At 39.8% G+C, this 21783-nt stretch overlaps 1 protein-coding gene across 1 annotated transcript; it reads left to right on the top strand.

Annotated features, from left to right (window-relative positions):
- Positions 1-16522: 16522 nt before the first annotated feature.
- On the top strand, positions 16523-20187 carry LOC139725357 (D(1) dopamine receptor-like). Its single transcript, XM_071636446.1, has 2 exons — positions 16523-16648; positions 18724-20187. The coding sequence occupies exons 1-2, from the start codon at positions 16523-16525 to the stop codon at positions 20185-20187; spliced, it is 1590 nt and encodes a 529-aa protein (XP_071492547.1).
- Positions 20188-21783: the final 1596 nt, after the last annotated feature.

Below are 21783 nucleotides of genomic sequence, written 5' to 3' on the forward strand. Positions count from 1 at the left end.
CTTTAATTTCTCATATCAGTAAAAATTTCAGTGACGTAGATTTTTATGTTGCTGGGTTCGAAGCCAGCCTCTCATATTTATATTTGCAATCTGAAATGCAGTTCGCGGGACTAAGCAAGATCTCACACAGTCGATTTTTTGTAGTCAATAAATGGTTTATGCTTGCCGTGTGTCAAACAAGCTGAACATGGCAAATATTATTGTAGCTCTTTTTAAGGATTTACGGAATCTATTTTTTTCCTTATTATGAGCTTGCAAATTGCCTTTGAATTTTGAATGGCAGTGACTGGGGTGCAACATAAGTAAAATATGACTTGAAGAGCAAAAGCAGATGTTTGGAAATAACAAGAACTCGTGTAAGATAGGGTAGGGATGATTGTGCTAAGACCAGTATAGTATTTAGAGACGGGCACCATCAGGAAGTTGCATCTCCTATGGAATGATATTTCTGTCCTCATGTGCGATGACATCAGTCAATCTGAGTTTCACAAGTTGCGGCGCCATTTAGGCTTCTAATTTCAGTTGTGAATCAGAAAAAAAACCCACACTTTGACAGTCTCTGGATTCTAACACAGCGAGAACAGCAATAAGCAAATTTCCTTGTGGCACATAAAACCTTGTAATGTCGCCCTATAGGAGGAGAGATGCGTGATTTTCGTGATGTCAAACTCAAAATAATGAAGGTGAAATTGCAGTCACTATCCATGAATGCTTGATGGTATTGCTTTTGTGCAAACAACATACTGTATACCTGCTGGCAAATCCACACAGAGTCAAGGCGATGATTTGTCGTGTTTACAAACTATGGTCGGGGCTCCATTCTTGATACAGTGAGTGTTGTGCCTCAACATTCTAGAAACGGGAAGTAAGTAATAAAGAGCGTTATATTACACAGCTGTCCATTACACATTGCTGTAGCTCGTTATGCCTGCTGACTCCGTGCTATTAATACGTCAGCTATTACAGAGTGCATACTATTATACCTTCTTCGTAATGCAATATATATTTTTTACTCGAATTAAAGTTGCTCAAATTCATTGCAGTTTTGACTGCAGGGCTTCTCAGCAACTCTTAGGAAAATGACATTCTCATTAGTTTAATCAAAGAATTTCGTGCGTGTACTTTATGTATATTAACTCTTTCTGTGCCAATAAGTGAAATATGCACACATTTTGCACACATACTTGTAGACAGGAAATTAATGTAGTGCACAAAGGGCTAAGAAAGATAGAGGGGCGTCCGGGTAGTTTGCGGGAATTTTCAGATATTCCCCCACCTATAGCAACAAACATTTTAAGCAGTATAGGCACAGGGTAGAAATGATGCAAAAATGAGCTAAAAACCGCAGAGTCAATCAATAATCCTGGGCCATTTAGAAATCATATTACGTCGTAAACCTCCCCATCTGTAATACGAAGAAAACACACGGTATATTGCTTACTGAATCAAGTGCTGGGCAAACTTATCCCTTACCATGGATCTTCTTTATGAACAAATTGCCCAGAATTTAGACATTTTACGAATTGGACGTTGGTATCGTAATATTTTGATACACTCTGCCCCGTCCAACAACAGCTATAATAATGTCATCCCCAGTTGACCCAGAGTTTACTATCATTCTTAAACTTCACACCATTCGATTCCCTGTCATATCCATAATCGAACTAAGAGAACAAGGGTAAATTTATAGGCAAGTCTTGCCAAATGAGTTGTCATATAAAATCGACTTGAAGAATGCATGAAAATCTGCCGGCTGTGTCTAAAGGGCTTTTTACACTTGTAAAATTTTGCTTAGCCCCGGACCAACGGTGGGGCTAAGGGGGGGGGGGGGGGGGGGGGGGCCTTAGCCCCACCGTTGGTACGGGACTATCCTTAGCCCACTTTCTGTTTACACTCGTTTTTGCCAAAGTGGGCTAGCCCCACCGATAGTACGGTACTATCTGGCCCTGCAAAATAGCAGGGGTTAGCACCGCAATTGCGGTGCCAAGCAAGTGAGTGTAAACAGAACGAAAAAATAATCCTGGGCTAAGCGACGGAGACGAAGTCCGACCCTCACTGACCAATCAGAAACGAGGTAATCAAGTGCTGCCGGTGCGTGCGTGTACGTGTACAGTACTCAGCGTCATTATGAATATTCATGTGGTTTGGAAAGTCCGGGGCTAAGAAATACGAGTGTAAAAAGGTCAGTTTTCTCCTTAGCCCCGGACAAGAGATAGTACGGGACTAATTGGCGAGTGTAAAAAGCTGAAAAATTGATACGGGACTAACGATAGTCCTGGGTCAGAGAAAGTCCGGGGTTAAGAAACACAAGTGTAAAAAGCCCTTAAGTTTCTAGATGTTTGAAGCGCTTCAAAACTAATTTGTACACAGCAATATACAGAGAGATTGGTATAAGTGTCGAATGACAACGAATCCGTTCAGACCACAATTTTATTATACTGTAGATTACATGTTTGGAAATACATCGTGAGGAAACCGCGTCCCTTTCGCCCTTGCCAAGTTATCGTTTGGTCGTGGGCCAACAGTCATCAGCCATGCATCTGTGCTATAGTAATGGTGATCGTTACCTTGCCAACTGCTCTCCAACTTGTTTGCGACAAAACAAAAGAAACTGTCACTTTGTTTAAAGACTCTCTGAGGTATTCGTTAGGAGAAAACAAAACAAAAGAAACTGTCACTTTCTTTAAAGACTCTCTGAGGTATTCGTTAGGAGAAACTTCATTGTACTTTCGTTGCAGATAATGTCAAGGGATCTTTATGACGCTACCAAGACCTTTCGGTATAATGTAGATAGTTGACTTTAATTGCTCTATCATGCCTTTCCTTGCCCCAAGAATTTTTTCCCATTGTTACAATTATTACGTCATGACAATAATTTGTGCTTTGAGGGCGATATATTGTGGCTGCTGCCGAGTAGCCTTGACCTATTGATAGAGGATTTCCATGCGATATTTATGATCGAAAGACGGGATAAATCAAGGCAGACGTACTGGCAGAGCCGCATTCGCGAGATGCATTCACACACGTGCGGTCGAACTCGTAGTGGTGGTCAAATTGAGATGGCACAGCAGGCATCAATATATGACGCGTTTTAATCACCCAGGAAATATCGACGGATGCTTCACTCCTCGTGTTGACAGAGCAGGTGATTCACCTCATTTCGACTCACTTTGATGGACAGGACGAGAATGGCTGGATGTCGTCGCAACATCTCGGGGAGCATCAAGGCATGACTTGATAAGGACTGTATGTATTAGCCTGCATGCTGCAACCGATTATTGTTTATTTCTTCTTCGACGTCGTCTGCTTACAAGGCATCTCAAGCATGGTCAGTTACTGATAATGGTGGTCTTGTTTTGATAGAATTATCGGATGTCATGCCCCATATCGCTGGATATGATTCGCTACGTCTAGCAGGAATGGTCTTGTGTTGCTGGTCAATGCTGGTCAGTGCTGGTGGTCAAGTTCTGTGGTCTGCTTAGTTGCCATTTGAGAAAATATAGATTATTAAGGGTTTTTTGCCATTTATTTTGTTTGGATTTCATCGTCATCATATATTTTGTGGACCTATTTTTGACCCACATACACTTAATTTAGGTTGTCCGGATAGAACAGACATTAGAGTTACTGTTTAACTTTGAACGGCCTCGTTAGAGCTGCCGTTATTGCGTAATGTAATTTCCCACTTTGTTCACTTGATGTTATAGTGCAACTAACAGCAAACTTCATCATAGGGGAATAAGTATAGCTTCCGTTCAAGATTATACTTTATCCGCAGATTTTTCCCCAAGCCAGCTGTCCTCTCGACATTATCTGGTAGGTTACCATGGATATTGTTTAACCCTTCCATCTTGTATCACACAGTGATACACAAGCTCACTACCATGTTCGGGGAGGAATTAAGCCAAGCATCCTTTCCAGTTTAGATTTTGGATTCGTTACCAAAATTCTCGGGCAAGGAGAGAACTTTTTGTCGAACTCCACAAAACCATGCCGAAAGTATAAGGAAAATCCTGAAAGCTTCAAATTTTCAGGAAAATAAAATGATTATTGGATTGTTCCTTTTCAGAGTTATGAGTATGCTGTTTCCTTTTACTTCCAATTATTCTTAAGAATATATACAATCTATAGATCATAATGAAAACAATTTTAGATGTACAATGGTATCAGCTTGATTGTCTTATATAGTCTGTTTCTTGTTATACTACAATATGTCAAGGGGGCTTTCAATCACAACTCGTTTCAAAACAATACAATCCAAACTGTTTGCAATTTGACCGTCATTTTTCGATTGACATTGATGTTACTTTTGCCGGGAGAGTATTGTCTTATGATAAAATACAGCTTATATGAAAAACAACCTTAGTTTGTAGATAAATGATGAATTAACATTAAATCAGGCATAATGACTTGATTTTGCCCTTTGCTTCATCATATTGTTAGCAGAGCAAGTTGACGGCGAAAGAGTTCAACTTGACAGTGATTATGATAATGATATTCTTGAGTGTTGCTCGCTAACTTCAGCCATGCATCCACGCAGTTACTTAGTATACTATACGGGATGGAAATAATGAACATAACGGCCATTAGGACAGCTTTGTGGGTTATATTATGGGGGCAAAGACGAAACATCAACAACAAATGATTGTACAAAAGAGGATTGGTTATAAGCAGTTTCGTGCATATTACTAATGGCTGTTTTCACTCTTGGCTGAGTGCCATCAGACCTAAGTCAGTTTTTTTTTATAGTTTATCTAATTTGCCACATAATAATGAAGAATATCTTGACACAGACAACTATAAGAATGGCATATGGATTAGCCACAAAATATCAATATTTATCGTTGTATTTTGAAACAATAGAACATATGCAACGAGGGAGATCATCACTTTAAAGTATTGAATCACCCAATTTCCGATATTTCCGTCTTCCTAATATTATACTCGACAGCCGCACGTATATATCTGCGGGGTTTCCACGAGTATATCGTGTAGTCTATTATTGGTGCAGTCGCAAAATAGGCCTACAGCATGCCATGGACGAAATGATGCTTGACCGCATTTTTAAGTGCCACGTTTCGGTGTGCGTGGTTGGTGAAATCTGTGTCATACTAAAAGATGCTATTTTGGATGAAACAAAAGAAGCTCAAGATATCAAATGAAGGATGATGAGGAATGGACACACTCTAATCAAGTTTATGAATCAACTGTACAGACATCTACACCGACCGTTAATTTATCATTGATGAATACGAAAAATAATATCGACATGTAACGACTGCATGTGATTATCGAGGTAAATTGCTTTGCTCCCCACAATCTCATCTTGTGTAAGAAAGTATCTTTGTTACTTACGGCAGCCTTTTATTGTTCTTTTTAATTTTCAAACATGTTTCCCTGTAGTAGGTGGACTACATTCCGATCATACACCTGTTGTTGTTTTTTTTTTTATTGAGAAGGGTTTTTGTTGTTGTTGTTGTTGTTCCAACGCTAAATGTACTCTACATGCAGGGGAGGATCCAGGAATTCCGTAAAGGGGAGGCGCCTCTACAAAATTAAACGGGGTGCACGCCCCCCCCCCCCCCAAAAAAAAAAAAAAAAAAAAAATTCTGGTATTTTTATTTCTTTGGTTTGAACAAAAAAGAAAAAAAACCTCTCGATCTGCCACTGACATGTCTGTTGTATATAGCGATCTTGAACGTATGGAGACCACACATTCTGTGGCAAATTCATATCTTCACTAGATAGCTGCGTAGAAATTATATGGCCACTATCGGTGAGAATCACGAGGTGAAATGCAAAGCACGCTGCCCAGATAAGCCAAGATGTTAATCATTCAAGGTTAATAAACTTAAAGATAATGGTTATTATACTGCCGTGCCATCAGTGTGCATTACAATATCCGCGTTTTGTGTTATGTCTGGGCTACTCATCGTATACCCCACGCCACTGCAATGAACAGTCATTGAGGTCAGTTTTTTTTTTCTGCCTTCAAAGGTTTGTTAGTGTGTCTGTTTGCGTCAGATGTTTTTATAGGTAAGAGTTGTCGACTGGATTTTGATTAAATCGTCTGTAGAGATAAAAAAAAATAAATGGGCAAGGAATGATTGATTGGATATTATTGTGGTAACCATGACTGTATTCAACGTCTGGATCCAGCATTGTACGTAACGATTGCATGAGATAGAGTCAATTTTATGATATAAGGAGTGGGCCTGAGTTGTAGCGTTGGAGCTCATGGACCTCCTTGGCTACTATATATAGCTTTTCCCATCCATTTTCGCACTTTTGTCATTCAATTTCAAAGATTTATTACTCAATTTCGTCCCGAGAAGCACATGGAACGCAAATCCTAACTTCAATTTCGTATTGTCATTGTAATTCGTTTTTCGTCAAACATTTTCGAAGACATAGCATTCAAAATCGTCGATTGTCATTCAAATTCATCTCTCCCGCTGACGGATCGCAGAATGTGAAGATCAAATTCGTTTTTGTTCACACAACTTTTAATGAATTTTTCATTCAAATTAGCCAGATGTTGTCGTATGCGAGACGCTACCTCTGTTTGTATCAGTGTGTACTCGGATTGCTTGTGTGTGTCTGTATCTGTGGTTCTGTGTGTGGTGTGTGTTTTTTTTTTTTTTTTTTGGGGGGGAACATTAAGTGTATGTTAACTCCTGAATGTAAAATGTGAACGGTTACCAAAAAAATACATGAATGACTGAGAAATCACACCGGATAGAGATATGAGACGAATAATATAAATGAAAATGTAACGAAAATGATTGACAAAAGACGAAATCGATCCTGCTGTTTTGAGTGCTGCGAGTGAGACTGACGAATTTGAACTGTATATGACGAAAATGTATGCCAAATGACTAAATTGAATGGACTTTATTTGAAAATGAAAGACGAAAGACGAATTTGAAAGTAAGATTGGCCTATTCCCGACATCCCGCGACGAAATTGAAGTAAAAATTTGTGAAATTGAATGAAAAAAGTTTGAAAATGAATGGGAAAACCTATATGATTAATGCTCGTCTCGCAGCCACACATCGAAAATTACATAGGGTATCTGCATGAGGGACTTATTTCGAAATGATCCCCTACAGATAACATGAGACTAAACACGATGGGAATAGACACTCTTTACCAGTTTACCTTCTCCATATTTTACCAGTCGTATTCGTGAGTAAAACATTACTTCGTGAAATATGCAATGGCTGGTGAATCTATTTGTTAATTTTGTCAAATATTCTGGCAGCCAAAGAGCTTTTTATTTATTTCTTGGTATCTATTTATCTATTTCATCAGCAAATTAGTGAGCTAGATGCAAACGCCATCTTTCGTCATTTCTTGTCGGAGTCACCCCCCTAAACGCTGGATGCACGAAAACTATGATAATATACACACGTGCTTCCGAGCCTGATGCATCATCGCCTTGCATGCGTATCCTACAGACAGGGTTCAGATAATTAATGCGCCTGTCAGTTCTTTTACAAAAGTGATAACAGCAACAATCAGTGGCGGATCCAGAGGGGGCGCACCGGGAGCGGGCCCCCTCTTTATTTTTATTAAAACAACAGAAAAAACGGTGTGGGGGGGGGGGGGGCGTTTGTGCCCCCCTTTAATTTTGTAAAGGCGCCTCCCCTTTATTGTATTGCTGGATCCATCGCTGACGATGTTTATTATTACATGTACTCCGCATGAAAAAGGAGATTTGACAGATTTTTCAACATATGGATTTATTTTTGTTTTTATTTAAAGTTTTAATTTTAAGTTTTAAGTTGCAATTCATTCACACTTGTCATTATTATATCAATATTACGTAAAAAATAATAGCACAAGTTCTTGTATCTTGTCAATGACATACGAAAGAATATGTGCAGTAATTGTAATGATTACTGGTCGAAATCGAAATCGGGTTGTACAATTCTCAAGAGAAGTATGACGGGACCTACATAAAAGCAAAGCAGGTGTATTTTTCTCTTGACGATATTCTAGTTCTAGTTGTACCATGCACATTGTACTGAATCAAAACAAGAGTATCCAAAATATCAAGATCAAGTCTATCCTCAGTCATTCTTCAGTGTTTGGTCAGTTTCCTAGGCAGTTAAGGAGATCAAAAGAAAACCACTTGACGTGATAAACACACGCAGTGGCATTGGCATTCGAGATAAAAATATCATAGATTTGCATTTTACATTGTTTCATACAACCAAAGAAAATAAAACACGCATATATTAGTGTAAATTACAAATTAATTACAATCAGATTAAGAAGATAATTTTCCCTGTCCCATGGCCAGTAGTGTCCTACATAGAAACGAATCGTTACTTACTTTTACTAAAGTAAAAATGATACATTCACAAGGGCAAAACATACTGGATCTTTGCTGCTGTGTATTGACGATTTTTATAACTGAGCCGTGATCCTGAAGAAAAAAAATAAATCATCTGCGCTGATATCATTCTGCCATGGCAAGAATCTATATCGACGGCATAGATTCATTCATTCATTCATTCATTCATTCATTCATTCATTCATTCATTTTTCCATTTCCAACCGAAATATATAATACAATAGATAGTTAACATTCCTTGTCAAAATCAAGATCGTGTAATTGTATTCAGTTTATGAGAGCTTAACACGTTACGGCTTCCTACTCTCTTATCAATTACATTTGCTTAATTAAACATCGAGCCCCCATGCCTTACATTTAACGTTTAACGTAGATAGTAGATAGAGGCGACATCAGCTGTAAGTATCTAGTCGTTTTATGCGAAGGTGTATAAGTGTGTGTGTGCGTGCGTGTTTGCAAAGATGAAGTTGTGTATTTAATGTGTGCAGTGTGTATTTCTGTGTACTATGTTTGTGTGTGTGTGTGTGTGTGTGTGTGTGTGTGTGTGTGTGTGTGTGTGGTATATGTGTGTTAAGTGCTTGTGCATGTGTGTGACCTGTTTAGTTATGCTCTATGACATACGATGTGCAGAGTTTGGTATGTGACTACTTGTATGTGCCGTGTACGGAATTAAAGTCTGTGCTATGGATACTCTTTTCCTCTCTGTCTCGGCCCATTGGAGCGCAGTAATTTGATCCATCTCAGTAAATGCATAGATTTATGTATAGTAGTTTGGAAGTAGAAAGGCCGTAATTTTCTAGAGTGTTCGCTGTTTAACCTTTTCTGCCCCTAAACCTACAAGGTCAGGTTTGCATACTGATATATTGTGAGCTGATGCGACAAAAGGACGAAAGTACACGGCTACAAAGATCTTATTTCTCATCAAATTCAAGGTATTGAGACTCTTCCACAATAATTAGATTGCATTCTCATGCTGAGGACTGTATTTCTAATTCATTATAATGGATAGATATAGAAGAAAGTACTTTCATCGTAGATTCTATTGATGTGTCTCGTTGGACTGCTCCTTTGGGAATCGCCATCACAGTTCCTCCTCTCACTCCACCTTCTGCATCCTGTGCTTTCGCTCCAACCTTGGCAGTGGTGTGGCTCAATCGGTAACGCGTCCACCTTGCAATCAACTAGCTCGGGTTCATTTCCCATTGAGTCTAGCTAAGCAATGTTGCGTGTAATCATGCAGTCTCCTCTATTATAGTAAGAGGCAAACCACTCTCTCCCTCGGCTAGGAAATAAAGATGGAGGACCCACGGGTAAGTGGGCTGAGGCTGTCACGATTCACGCACGCAAAAGATCTCGCTTCGTTCTTTCATCGCAAAGAGCAGGGTGCAAAACCAGAGGTAAAGCGGTTCACCCCACATGACAGTACCCACACCCTAAAGTGGGCGAATGATGCTGACCCCTCGCGGTTCACCCCATGTGACTAGAAATTAGTCAGCAAATGGTATCGACCACACATATTGTGCTATTATGAAGAAGATTACATTCATTCTCATGCTTGGTGTCTCTTTAATCATTATAGCCTTCACTTTAACTCCCCTTTTTCCTCATCCGATGATATATCCATCCTCAGCACCTTTTTCCTTCTGTTTGACATCCAGTCCAAAACCACCAAATATTCTTCTCCAAAGTACATAGGTCAACATTACTGTATAGAAGATTCTTGCACTGAGTTATAAAGAATGTTGCGGAACAGTGTTGGTGAAATGTCTCCATAATGCTCTAGTGGATGACTCAAATAATTTTTGTCTATGCTGCTAATGTAAAACGATTCTTGATTCCCAGTGCCAGAAACTCCTTCAGCCTCAGGGCGGATCCAGGAATTTCGTAAAGGGGAGGCGCCTTTACAAAATCAAAGGGGGGGGGGGGCGCACGCGCCCCCAATTTTTTCTTTTTATTTCTTTTGTTCTAAAAAAAAAATAAAGAGGGGCGCGTGAGCGCCCGGTGCGCCCCCCTCTGGATCCGCCACTGAACCTACCTCTCACAATTACACCTAGAAATCTCTTCTTTGACCTACCTCTTTGTCTCTTTCATTGTAACATACATCTCCATCCCCATCCACGTTAGACATGACGTGCTCAAAGCAGGGAGGTGGAAGAGAGGCTCTCCCTTCTCTCATATATTATTACCTCATAATGTTCTAATATATCATCCGCCACTTAATATGGTCTTGCGCGAGTCACCTGAATTGCATGTGCATTCTAATTAGGACCTACCTATAGCATCGTAAATCAAAGTATGTTTGACTATGCACTAGCTGAATTTCACCGTCTTTTCACTGTCGCCTGAAGATCGATGAGGACGCTTTCACAGTAACATCATTATGATGTGCTCATTGCCCATTGTTGTTTTCATAACTATGTCCTCCTCACGAGGAGTCACTGCTTGTCATTTTTAACCGAAACTGCTCTTACTATCGAGAACAGGATTCCCTACTGCAAAGAGTTCATTGGAGCAATGGTCTTCTGGAATTCATTAATACGGGGAGGGGGAGGGGAAGGGGGAGGGGGAGGGGAGGAGAGGGGAGGAGAGGGGAGGGAGGGGGACTAATCATTGACAGATTTGAATCCCGACGCAAATGAAATATCCAATATCGATCAAGTCCTTGTGTCAAGGTGGGGTAAACGAGTGCATCACTCGACACCATTTAAAGATGGACGAACGACACAATTCCCATACAATTAAAGCAACATTAACTACGCGGGAAACGTGTTTAGTGGCCTTGTGGTGTTGGGTGGATTTGGTTAATTTTAATCTGAAAACAGATAAAGCGTTGATCCGTGCGTGTAGTTGATTTGATGAAACACGTGCCTCCTGCATCGCAAATTACCCACTATCAGTTCGCATTTCTAAAACCCACTTTCTGTAGTCGGGATTCTCAATCAAAGTGTTGGCCACAGCTTTTGGATAAAATTCTTACTCTCGATGATAATATATCAGACACATTACACAATTTTGTTGTTGCTCTTATTACGGTTTCTGCCAAAACGGGGGCAGTGCCAATTTCACTCTAACTGTCTAAGGTCGGGATTCATAGAAAAATCTACTCGACTTGCAAATAGTTACAAAAGTTGCATCCAAACCTTAGTTGCTTCCGACTGTTATAGCAATTTATGCTGATACATAATGTGCATAATTATGTATACGTCTCTGTGTGTGTACATGTGGGTGTGTGTTTGTGCTCGCATGTCTTTGTGTGTTCGTGCGGTTCTTTAAGTTTCCTTGGTTTACAGACAAGATGCAATTTCTAAATGTCTCAATTATAATAATATCAAAGGAGGAAGAAAGTATAGACTTATCGACCTGTATCCACACGAAACACGGTGACGTCACAATCATAGAATTCCTTGCGTTTCTAATATCGCGCGGTATTCATCACCACTGTAAAAATGTCCCCACATGTAAAATTAATGATGTTTAGAAGATATTCATTCTGTTTCATAATAATCATGATAATGATAACAATAATAGTAATGATAATGATGATGATGATGATGATGATGATGATAATAATAATGACAGTAATAATAATAATAATAATGATAATAATACAGGGTATTTATGATGCGCCCATTCCACATGACTAATTAGGTCAAGGTAGGAAAAGTGAATTATGAAGTACAAAAATCATTACACAAACATACACATGAAAATGAATGAAACAATAATGATTTGATTATGTATAGAGTAAGTCAGAAATTAGATTAATCGTATCTCCAGTCACGCCAATGAGTGGAGAAAACAGCTCGCATGCAGTCATTGTGTAAAGAAAACATTACGTTATTAAATACTTCTTGTCTCCCTGTTAATGAAATTCTGTAAACATTTCTCTTTTTGCACAGATTATTTTACTTCTATTCTTACAATAGTAAAGGACAATTCGATCCAAAAATTCACAGTATATGAAAAAACGATGTACAAGGAATAGTTAAACAGGTCTTTGGTTTGCTGTTCTTCTATCTTTACAATATTTAATCGATGTCTGTGAGTCAACTTGATTGAATTTTGATTTGACTTGATTTCATTTGATTAATTTCAATTTTTCAGCATCCCGTGTTGAATTATTTTGATATATTCGGCATTCCGTTTGTTATATAGTCTATATCATATCATGTCATGGCAATGATTATGCAACGTTTGCTTCTTTCTCTCGCGCACAAAATTAAATTAGGCTTTGTTTAAATAGGTGGGAAAGTTAGATGTTAGCAAGGGTTTCTGATTTTCATATTGCGTGAATCCAGGAGTGATCACCTTAGAAACAGACTTCTTTGTTTCACTAAAAAAGAAAACGAAAACAAATGTGATTGTCATTGAGCTGAGCATCTCAGTGAGTGCGGGGGGAGGGGGGGTGAGAAGAAATACTCATATACTCAAAGCATCTATACACACATGCTAACCCTCGTGGACTCTATGGTATCTAGCTCTGCTTATCAGGGTGTTCTAGCACCCCATGTGGCAATAAATTGAAACCATCACCTGACCATTGATAAGTCACAAGTGTGTGTGTGTGTGTGTGTGTGTGTGTGTGTGTGTGTGTGTGTGTGTGGAAAAGAGTCTGTTACTAGTATTAGACTTGCTTTTATCGTATCACAGTTTGAACGAATCTATTCATTCAAAAATTAGGTGCAACTACCAGAATAAGAAGCAAGACATAGAACAGAAAGTTCAGGCAGAGTTATATTTTCTGAAAGGAAATGATGTAACGTAAATGTAGAGTTTTGCGACCATGGTTCAAACCATGAGATTGTCACGTCTGTAGGCGATGATGAAGTTTTGCAATGATACATGTACTCGTAAAGAGCATGTCCATCGTAGGCAACTGCTTGGCTCACGGCCGCGCTCTCTCACATCACCACACCCAAGCCGGGGAATTTGACCAGAAGCACGCTACGATTTCAAACAGTCCCGACTTCTACGAATAATTAGTGCCGCAGGGAATTGAGACATTTCAGTAATTGTTACTTGCATTCTAACAAGTTTCCGCAAGGGTCAAATAATATCTGTTAATGACACATAACGTGGACAGAGTGAGGTTGATGTTGAAGGGTATTCAACCAATTCAAATGCCCTTGGGCTTTTTTCCCTGTCCTTCATCGGCTCAGGCGTTGCACCCCATGTCTTTGTGTGGCTTTATTCAATTTGGGAATAACGATTACAGCCTCCTACTCTTCTGTTTGCAAAGACCGCGCTACAATTAAATCGAGTGAGGTGTGGGATGGTAATGAGGAGTGACGCATTACGTATAGATCTTCCACGCGAAGTTAATTATCAACCTATGTCAAAATAAGTTTGACGATTTTAGAGCGAATGCCTTTATAAACGTATAACGACCAGAGAACTGTCTGTTCAAGTGAGTGATGAAATTTTGCAATTATTGCAATAATGCTGTTAAGTAGATCTGGGTATATCAATCGCTTTACCGTGCCATAACTTATAGTGAATATGATACGGTGTGGATGAGGTTCGATGAGTCCTTTTTTATTCTCTCGTGACGGTTTAATTTCAGACATCTGCTCGTAACTAGCAACCGGCGAAAAATATTCCCAGCTATTCCTGACCTCCTTGTCACGTGGTAAACGATAAATCTCAGTCTTCCTAGCAACGGAGAGGAAACTTGATTGCAGATATGGATCATGTTTGTGCCTAATTAAATTTGACAGCTGTCTATAGGCGAGTTGATTCTCGCCTCAATAATAGACAGTTTCACAAGCATCATTAAAGAGCAAGTTTAATAGATTTTATGGGCATGGTTATAACTTGATGAATTTCATTTCTACAACTATAGATTCCTGAATTACAATGGAAAAATGCAGACAGAAAGGAAAAGCGATACAAGCAGTCACGCAGTTAATGACAACGAGTACAATCAAAATTAATGTGTAACGGAACAATCAAAAGTCCTTAGGGAGCTTTCTCTCTGCGTGAGAAATGATATTCCAAGACAAACTTCCTGTATGGCCTACTTGCAAGTCATTTCATGAGGTGCCTCAATATAGAGATCAACGCTGAATACTAGTGTTGTATAGACACACGTCTGTGTGTATCCTTTATAAACGGATGTGTTCTGTCGCCCTCAGTGGGCCTTGTTACAAATACATAACAGCTGAATAAAGTATCTGGAATGTTCAGCTCAAAGAGTTATGAACTTTTTGAAACCAAGCCACGATGGCCAATAAAACATTATTCTTATCCCGATTCTGACTAGAATTCCATTTATCTATTGTATGTCATAATTGCAAATAACAATGTCATGTAACGATACCAGTCAATGAAAGTAAAATTCATTTTCAAGGAATCAGGGCAATGAGTTCAAAGTACGTTCACATCCCTGCCAACTTTCGAAGCAACATTTGAACACGTGACATCGCACTATCATTGCGCTATCTCTCCTGGGTGTAAATTACGTATAAGACTTCTGACAGAGGGAGTAAACGCGATCATCAGTGATGGAATGGCAGAGAATTCAGACAAGCAGCACCAAGCAGTCACAGTCACGAGCAGGATGGCGTCCTTCACAACCTTGTAGATGTAAATGTTGTAGCTCTCCTTCCTCGCTCGCGTGACGAGGTGTGAAATTGATTTTCTTCTGACAAAAAAACCAAAAGAACCCCCCTAAAAAGAAAAAAAAAAATAGGTGAAAAACATTTTCCAGGATCAAACCATGAGGGAGAAACCCACGTACTGCTCAATTAACGCCCCAAGGGTGGAAACATTTCATATCGTATTCCACACCGTTTCCTGTCTCATTGTAATTAACTTCTTGTAAAAGAATGAATAAGCTTTCATGAACCTTGTCATGATGTCATAATACATAACGTCATAAAGTTTAAGGCATATAGTCTTAGATACATTTGCGGTGGAAAGATGTAGGAGCTGGTTGATACCGGAAGGAGACTTTTATTCATTGATGAATTGAAAATTCAAACAAAAATATTTCAAAGAAGTGTGTCATAAAAATAAATGTGTATTAAATGGTCAAAGACAGTATGTCATATGGTTTTATCAGGTTTGAAGAAATTTCAACGTATTTTACTTTTGGATTTTTTATGAACTTCATTCCTCAAAAGATATGTATCTTCATTTCATACATTTTGTTTTTGTTCATACCATTTTATGGGTACAAATATGTAACTTTGTTTCTTTTTTACTATTGAAAATCCAGAGATTGTTATTATTGTGTATAAGAGTTTTCTTCCATGTCTTAAAGTTGCAGTCAATTGATTCCCTTCTAAATTATAATTATACTATGATTACTCGATATACACCTAGGCCTATACGAAACTTAAGTTATAATGATGAATATTATCTTCAGCATTTTCATTTATGTTATCTCTTGCGGTACAAATATCATCAAATTTCACGATAAACATTTTAACCTCATCTGCAGCTCGACTTGTCACCCTCACTAAGAAATCCTGTCACATAACTCCCGTTCTTCAGTCACTTCACTGGTTACAAGTTGAAAAGCGTATCATCTTCAAAGTTCTCTTACTGGTCTACCACACAGTCCATGGATCCTCGCCACTCTACCTCCGGAACTCCATACATTTATATTAACCCCCTCGTAGACTCCGTTCAGCTGGTACTTCACTTCTCCATGTTCCTCGATCCTCTCACTCTTGGGGAGACCACAGCTTTTCCCACGCCGGTCCTTCTCTCTGGAACAATCTTCCCCTTTCTCTTCGTCAGGCTTCCTCAACCAATTCCTTTAAGCAACTCCTTAAAACACATCTGTTTAATTCCCAATCGTGAATGAACGTGATTGTTATAATTTGAGTCGTTTTGTACATTGTATAAGTTACTTTATAATTTGTACATGAAGGGTTTTTCTTATGTTCTTAGATCTATTTCGTTATTGTATAGTAAGCATCTTGTTTTGTTTGTATTTCATTTGCTATTATGTAAGAGCGCCATGAGCATCATTATTGATGGACTTCAGCGCTTTATAAGAGGCCACTGTTATTATTATCATTATTATTATTATTATCTGTATCATAATCCTAATCATCGTCTTTACCGCTCATCCCCCCCCCCCCCCCTCCCGCCTTCCTCCTCCTCCCTGCTGTATTCTGGATACCACAGGTGGCGAGCACAGCGAACTCAATGAGTCTCCCTTTCGCGGTGCAGATCTTTCTCACGCTGATTCTCATGGTTGTCATAGTGATGGCGCTCGTTGGGAACGCCATGGTTTGTCTTGCCGTGTCCAGGTCGCGCTCACTCCGATCGCAGGTAGGTTTAACCTCCCGAAGAGTACTAATTAGCAGGGTCCAAATCTCCACAAAATAGAGACAACCTTGGTCTGAGATACTGATTGCCTACCGATTGATATCATTTTCCGTCTACATTGACAATTTGACATGATTGATGACTTCTATAACTATAGATCTAATGTCAACGTTTTCATCATTTCATTTGTTACATAGCAAGCTTTAAATCTGCGAGGCAAACGCTTAGAAGACAGTGGACGACGCCATTTTCCCGGGTTTGACAATGCAAACAGCTGTCTTGCGCATGTGCAGAGCAGTTTTCTTGCTGAATACTGCCTTCTTAGCGTTCGCGACGCAGATCTAAAGCTCGCTGTTGTCATACTATAGGCAACTTTAGATCAACGACATTAATGCTAAAATGTTGCTCTGCGCATGTCATGCTCATGCGAGTCGGCTGCTCCCAATAAGCCAGTTCACATTTTCCAGATTGCACATGACCAAAAAAAAAAAAAGGTCATTTGTATAATCAGGCATGCTGATTTTCAAATTCACTACGGTAAGCATTCTGTAATGCAACGATTATACTTGTAATTCTTAAGGTGCTTGCTAGCACATCCACATGACAGTAAGCCTTCTATTTGCCAATAATAGACAAAGATTGTTCATGTATTAAACAGTGTTGAATATAAAACAATATATGAAGTGGATTCCTGCCAAAATGTCAATATTGACAGACCATTGTGCATGAATTCCATATTGTTACATTGGACAAGCATACGATTACGCATTATAACGCTTTGAAAACAAATGAAGTGCCATAACCAACTGAGAGAAAAAAAAAACCCCGAAAGGTCATTTTGTAGCAATGTGCACATAAGCTAATTATGAACTAGCTTATAAAGCCCACGTTGTCAAAACCGCTACAGAGACGTATCATAGCATTAGGCTCAAAGATCTAGTAAGCTTCCCATTTCATCGGATGTGCATAAAGATTGGGCGAATCTTAGTTCAAACCTTGAGAAGCTTTATGTCAGCACCAGTTCATTCGTCGGTTTTGATAACAAGCAGCTACTTGATGCGCCCAGTTGATGCTGAAGTGATATTTGTAATTCAACGATCTTTGCTTGCTGTGGCTTCTGGCAGTCAGTGCTGCAATAATGAAGACATTGATTTCCCCAATGTGTTGGCGCAAATAATTTGAACGTGCTTCCACCTGCCCACGGCCCACTTTATCCTGATGTGAGAGTCCTATTAACACTGAAGAGTTACACTATAATCAAGCGGCGGTGAAAGTATGTGACTTGGATATATGTGTCTAGAAGACACATGGTCGAGAGTATCAGCGAGAAAGCACGGATGATGACTAAGATTAACACGGACGTTGTCATAAAGAGCTGGGATAAAATCAAACTCAATCAGGAATCTCTTGTTTGTTTCAGTTGCATCCGCTCTTCCAAAATGTCTGTTCTATTTTTGCAAGCGTTCCGGGGGAGTCAGAATTAATTGCGCAGTAATTTCATCATATAAAGGAGATATGCTAAAGGGAACAGTTGCAAATGGGTCCATCCTAGTAAAGATGTAGTCTCATGTGATATCTTCCTTGGGATTGAAAGTCTGTCTGTCAGTCAGCTCTTTTACCTCGTGATATTGTTGTGAAGCGATGTCACTACTCGGGATTGGTATGTTTATTGTTTGATGTAGAGGTACCAAGTCCAGATAATATCATATGTGAGTAGACGCAAGAGAAACATAAGTCTCAGTGACTGGATTTGTTTTTCAGAGTAGCTTTATTTCTTGAGTTTAGAGTTTGACTCAAGACTCCTAAAGTTTGCAAGTACAAGTCGCCTTTACAGTGATATCAGAAGGAAGGGAAGGACCAGTGATTGAGTTACTCATAAATGAAGAACAAAGAGAATGAACGTCTCTTTGTTCTGTCAGAGTAAACTTTTAAGATTTATAGAAGGGTGACTTGTAAAATGAAGAGGGCATTCAATTCTCTTCTTGAAACAATGTTAAACTGAATAAGATGGATCTGTCTTTATATTAATCATTACATAACAATGTTTTGATTTCTTGTTGCCTGCTTCTTCCATCCAGGTGTCAAACGTCTTCATCGTGAATCTAGCCATCACTGACATGGGGTGTGCAAGTCTCGTTATGCCTTTTTCTCTCGTCTCAGTCTGGCACGATGACTGGATCTTCGGCGGTTTCCTCTGCGACGTCGCCTGTTTCTTCAACTACTGCTTCATCATCGTCTCCATGTTGAGCCTTGCGCTGATCAGCGTCGACCGCCACATCTACGTGGTCCATCCGTTCCGCTACACTAGCCTGATGATGCACAGGAGAGCGATAGTGCTCGTGTTCTGTACGTGGCTGGTCGGGTTTGTCTTCGCCGCCGCGCCACCGTTAATGCGATGGGTGATTTACGACAACGCGGAGATCATCTGTGCCATCAACTGGGAAAGCAATCACCAGCAGATACTTGCCTATACCATCTCTGCCTTCGTTATCTGCTTCATGTCACCCATCTTTGTCATGGTGTACTCCTACGTCGGCATCTATAAAGTGGCCAACAGTCATGCAAAGCGAATAGCGCCCCCGCAGGTGATGGGGTACTTCGTCGACAGAGATCCGAGAAATTCTCCGCTGAGCGGGGAAGTGTCGAGTTACTCCCAAAGCGAATTTGCGCGCCAAGAAAACGGGCATTCACCTGCGCACAGTACGTCTAGAACACCTGGTAGGCCACGGCGACAGAAGAAAGACGAGCGGGGCAAGCAAAACACGCCAAGCTTCTACTCCACCAAAGCCATCCGCTCTATTCTCGTCATGATCCTGGCCTACACGATCTGTAACACACCATTTTCACTCACCAAGCTTATCAAAGTCATCAAGATCAACAACGAGGCCGTGCCGTTCTACGTCAACACGGCTGCCTCTTGGTTCGGCTTTATAAACCCCTGTTGTAACCCCATTATTTACTCAATTACGCGGGAAGACTTCCGGTCAGCATTCATCAAGCTCCTCCCAAAATGCATCACCGACAGGCTGACATGGAGAGCGGACGGCATGGACAACTCGTGCGCTCATAGCAACTCACCTTCCATTAACATCCGGTTCAAATCAAAGGTTCAGGTGAAAATCATTCGAGCAACTCCGCAAAGGAGTTCCCCAGAGCTCCTTGGGGATCCACAGGATGCGGAAAGGACACCCAATGGCTCGACAGAAAACGTAAATTCAAACAACGGAACGGCCTCTTCTGCAGATGAGAGCCGGAGTAAGCCTAATGTTGATAACCGAGACTTAGGGAGTTATACTGCCAAGGAAAGAACTTGTGAACGAAGTGATGATGTTCTTTCTAGATTGAGTAATGACCAATGTGAAAAAACGGGACATGACGTCGAAAATACCATTCCTCGATCGATGTCGACTACGAGTTGGAAAAGGAGTACATCGGTTCGGAGTTTCAACTCTCCATCTTGTCCAGAACTCCAGCTTATCACTGATAAAGCGTACGCTCACAAGTACTCGCCATCAGTGTCACCAGTACCCGTGTCCATATAGACAGCTGACAAGAACCAATGCAAGGTCATAGACAAGCTCAACATACAGGTGTTTATTAGACTTGTAAACGAACCTCTTTCCCCAAAAATAGGCGACATCTTGAATTTATACCATCTGCTGAACAATGTAACATGCGCGATGTGTCCCTTATTATAGCACTGCTCCATGGCGTGTCATGTCCACAAGGAAGCGGCGCCTTATAGTCCTTCCTTTTACAAGACATGCAGTGACGTCACTCACGGCAACGTGCGCCGAATGTCCGTTGAATATGGACGGACATTCTTGTCAGTGGTTACGATCAACTAGTAGCAGACATTTTCACTCTGAACTTCTGTGGTAATGATCCCTTTACGCAGTTCGCTGTGACGTCAGGACAAAATGCCGTTACCAAATGACGTCTTGAGTACTTTTTTTCTTCTTTTTACTTGGATTGACTTACCTTTGACTAATTGGTGCAATGTGAAGTGAGCATGCATTAAGCAATGTACACCAGCTTATGATGGTGTCATGTGAACGAACTGGCGTACAGGGTGTGTCATTTTCTTCCCAATATTGCCACTTTGTCTTTTGACTTTATTTAGAAGTGGTGTGAATGATCCAAGAGACGTTAAAATTAACCAAAGGAACATTGTATTGTATTTGGTGCTTTAATGCTTATAAATGCACTGGTGCTATTGTGTATTGTATGTAAATGTGACAAGCTGTGTTGATCTTTTTGTTAATTAGTAGACTGCATTTCTTTCACATGGAGAAAAAATTTCACTGCCACTGTATAACAATTTTCATATCGCAATCTCAAAATGAACCGTCAGTGGTCTGATAAAAACCATTATGATATGGGTTTAAGAATGTAGCCTATCAGAGGGGCTGAAATGAGTCACGTGTGCCCACCTTATGTAGTGCAAATTTGTGTACAACAACAACAACAACAACAACAAAAAGCATACCGGTAACTCCACTGCTTATTGAGCTGTGGCTGTTTACCAAGTGCTCTGTGCAGGGGTTAATACATTTTACTAAACACAAACGATTGCTTTGATTTGCGCGGATGTCTGCACGCCCTATTGAAGAGAGGCTCCATTGTAAAGCATAACAAAGTTTTATCAGCTGATTTCAGAGTTTATGGACCTACTTAGTTTTTCATAAAACAAATAATGCACAGGATTAAGCTAGTGATGTTAGTGGAGATGTCAATGTCGTGCATGATGGGTCATTGTAAATACCTTCCTGCGCGGTACATCTTCACTAACGATCTCTCACAATAGTCATGTGCATTATTTGTATAATAACATCAAACCCCTTTAGACTGTTGTGTTATGGTATAGATTCAGCTTCTTTTTGAGAGCAATTGATATAATCACCTAAATATTGTGTTTACTCATATCATTTTTTTGTTCACTTTAATGGAAGCATGATGCCAAGCTCTTATATGTCGAATTGTAAACCAACAGTCACTGATAGTATAGACTAATCAACATATTAACATATCCCAGAGTAACATTTTAAAATGGTTTTATAAAATATATATATATATATATATATATATATATATGGGATTAAACAACAGTGGCATTTTAAAAAGCCTTGTCGGTCACA

This window comes from Diadema antillarum, unplaced genomic scaffold (assembly GCF_040938485.1).
Source record: "Diadema antillarum isolate AM-2024a unplaced genomic scaffold, OU_Dant_1.0 scf00000017, whole genome shotgun sequence".
NCBI lineage: Eukaryota > Metazoa > Echinodermata > Echinoidea > Diadematoida > Diadematidae > Diadema > Diadema antillarum.

Excerpts from the sequence above, each read along its gene's own strand:
- LOC139725357 (XM_071636446.1), top strand. The coding sequence starts at position 16,523 with ATGAGTCTCCCTTTCGCGGTGCAGATCTTTCTCACGCTGATTCTCATG. Across the intron at positions 16,649-18,723 it reads CGCGCTCACTCCGATCGCAG|GTGTCAAACGTCTTCATCGT; the intron begins GTAGGTTTAACC and ends TCTTCCATCCAG.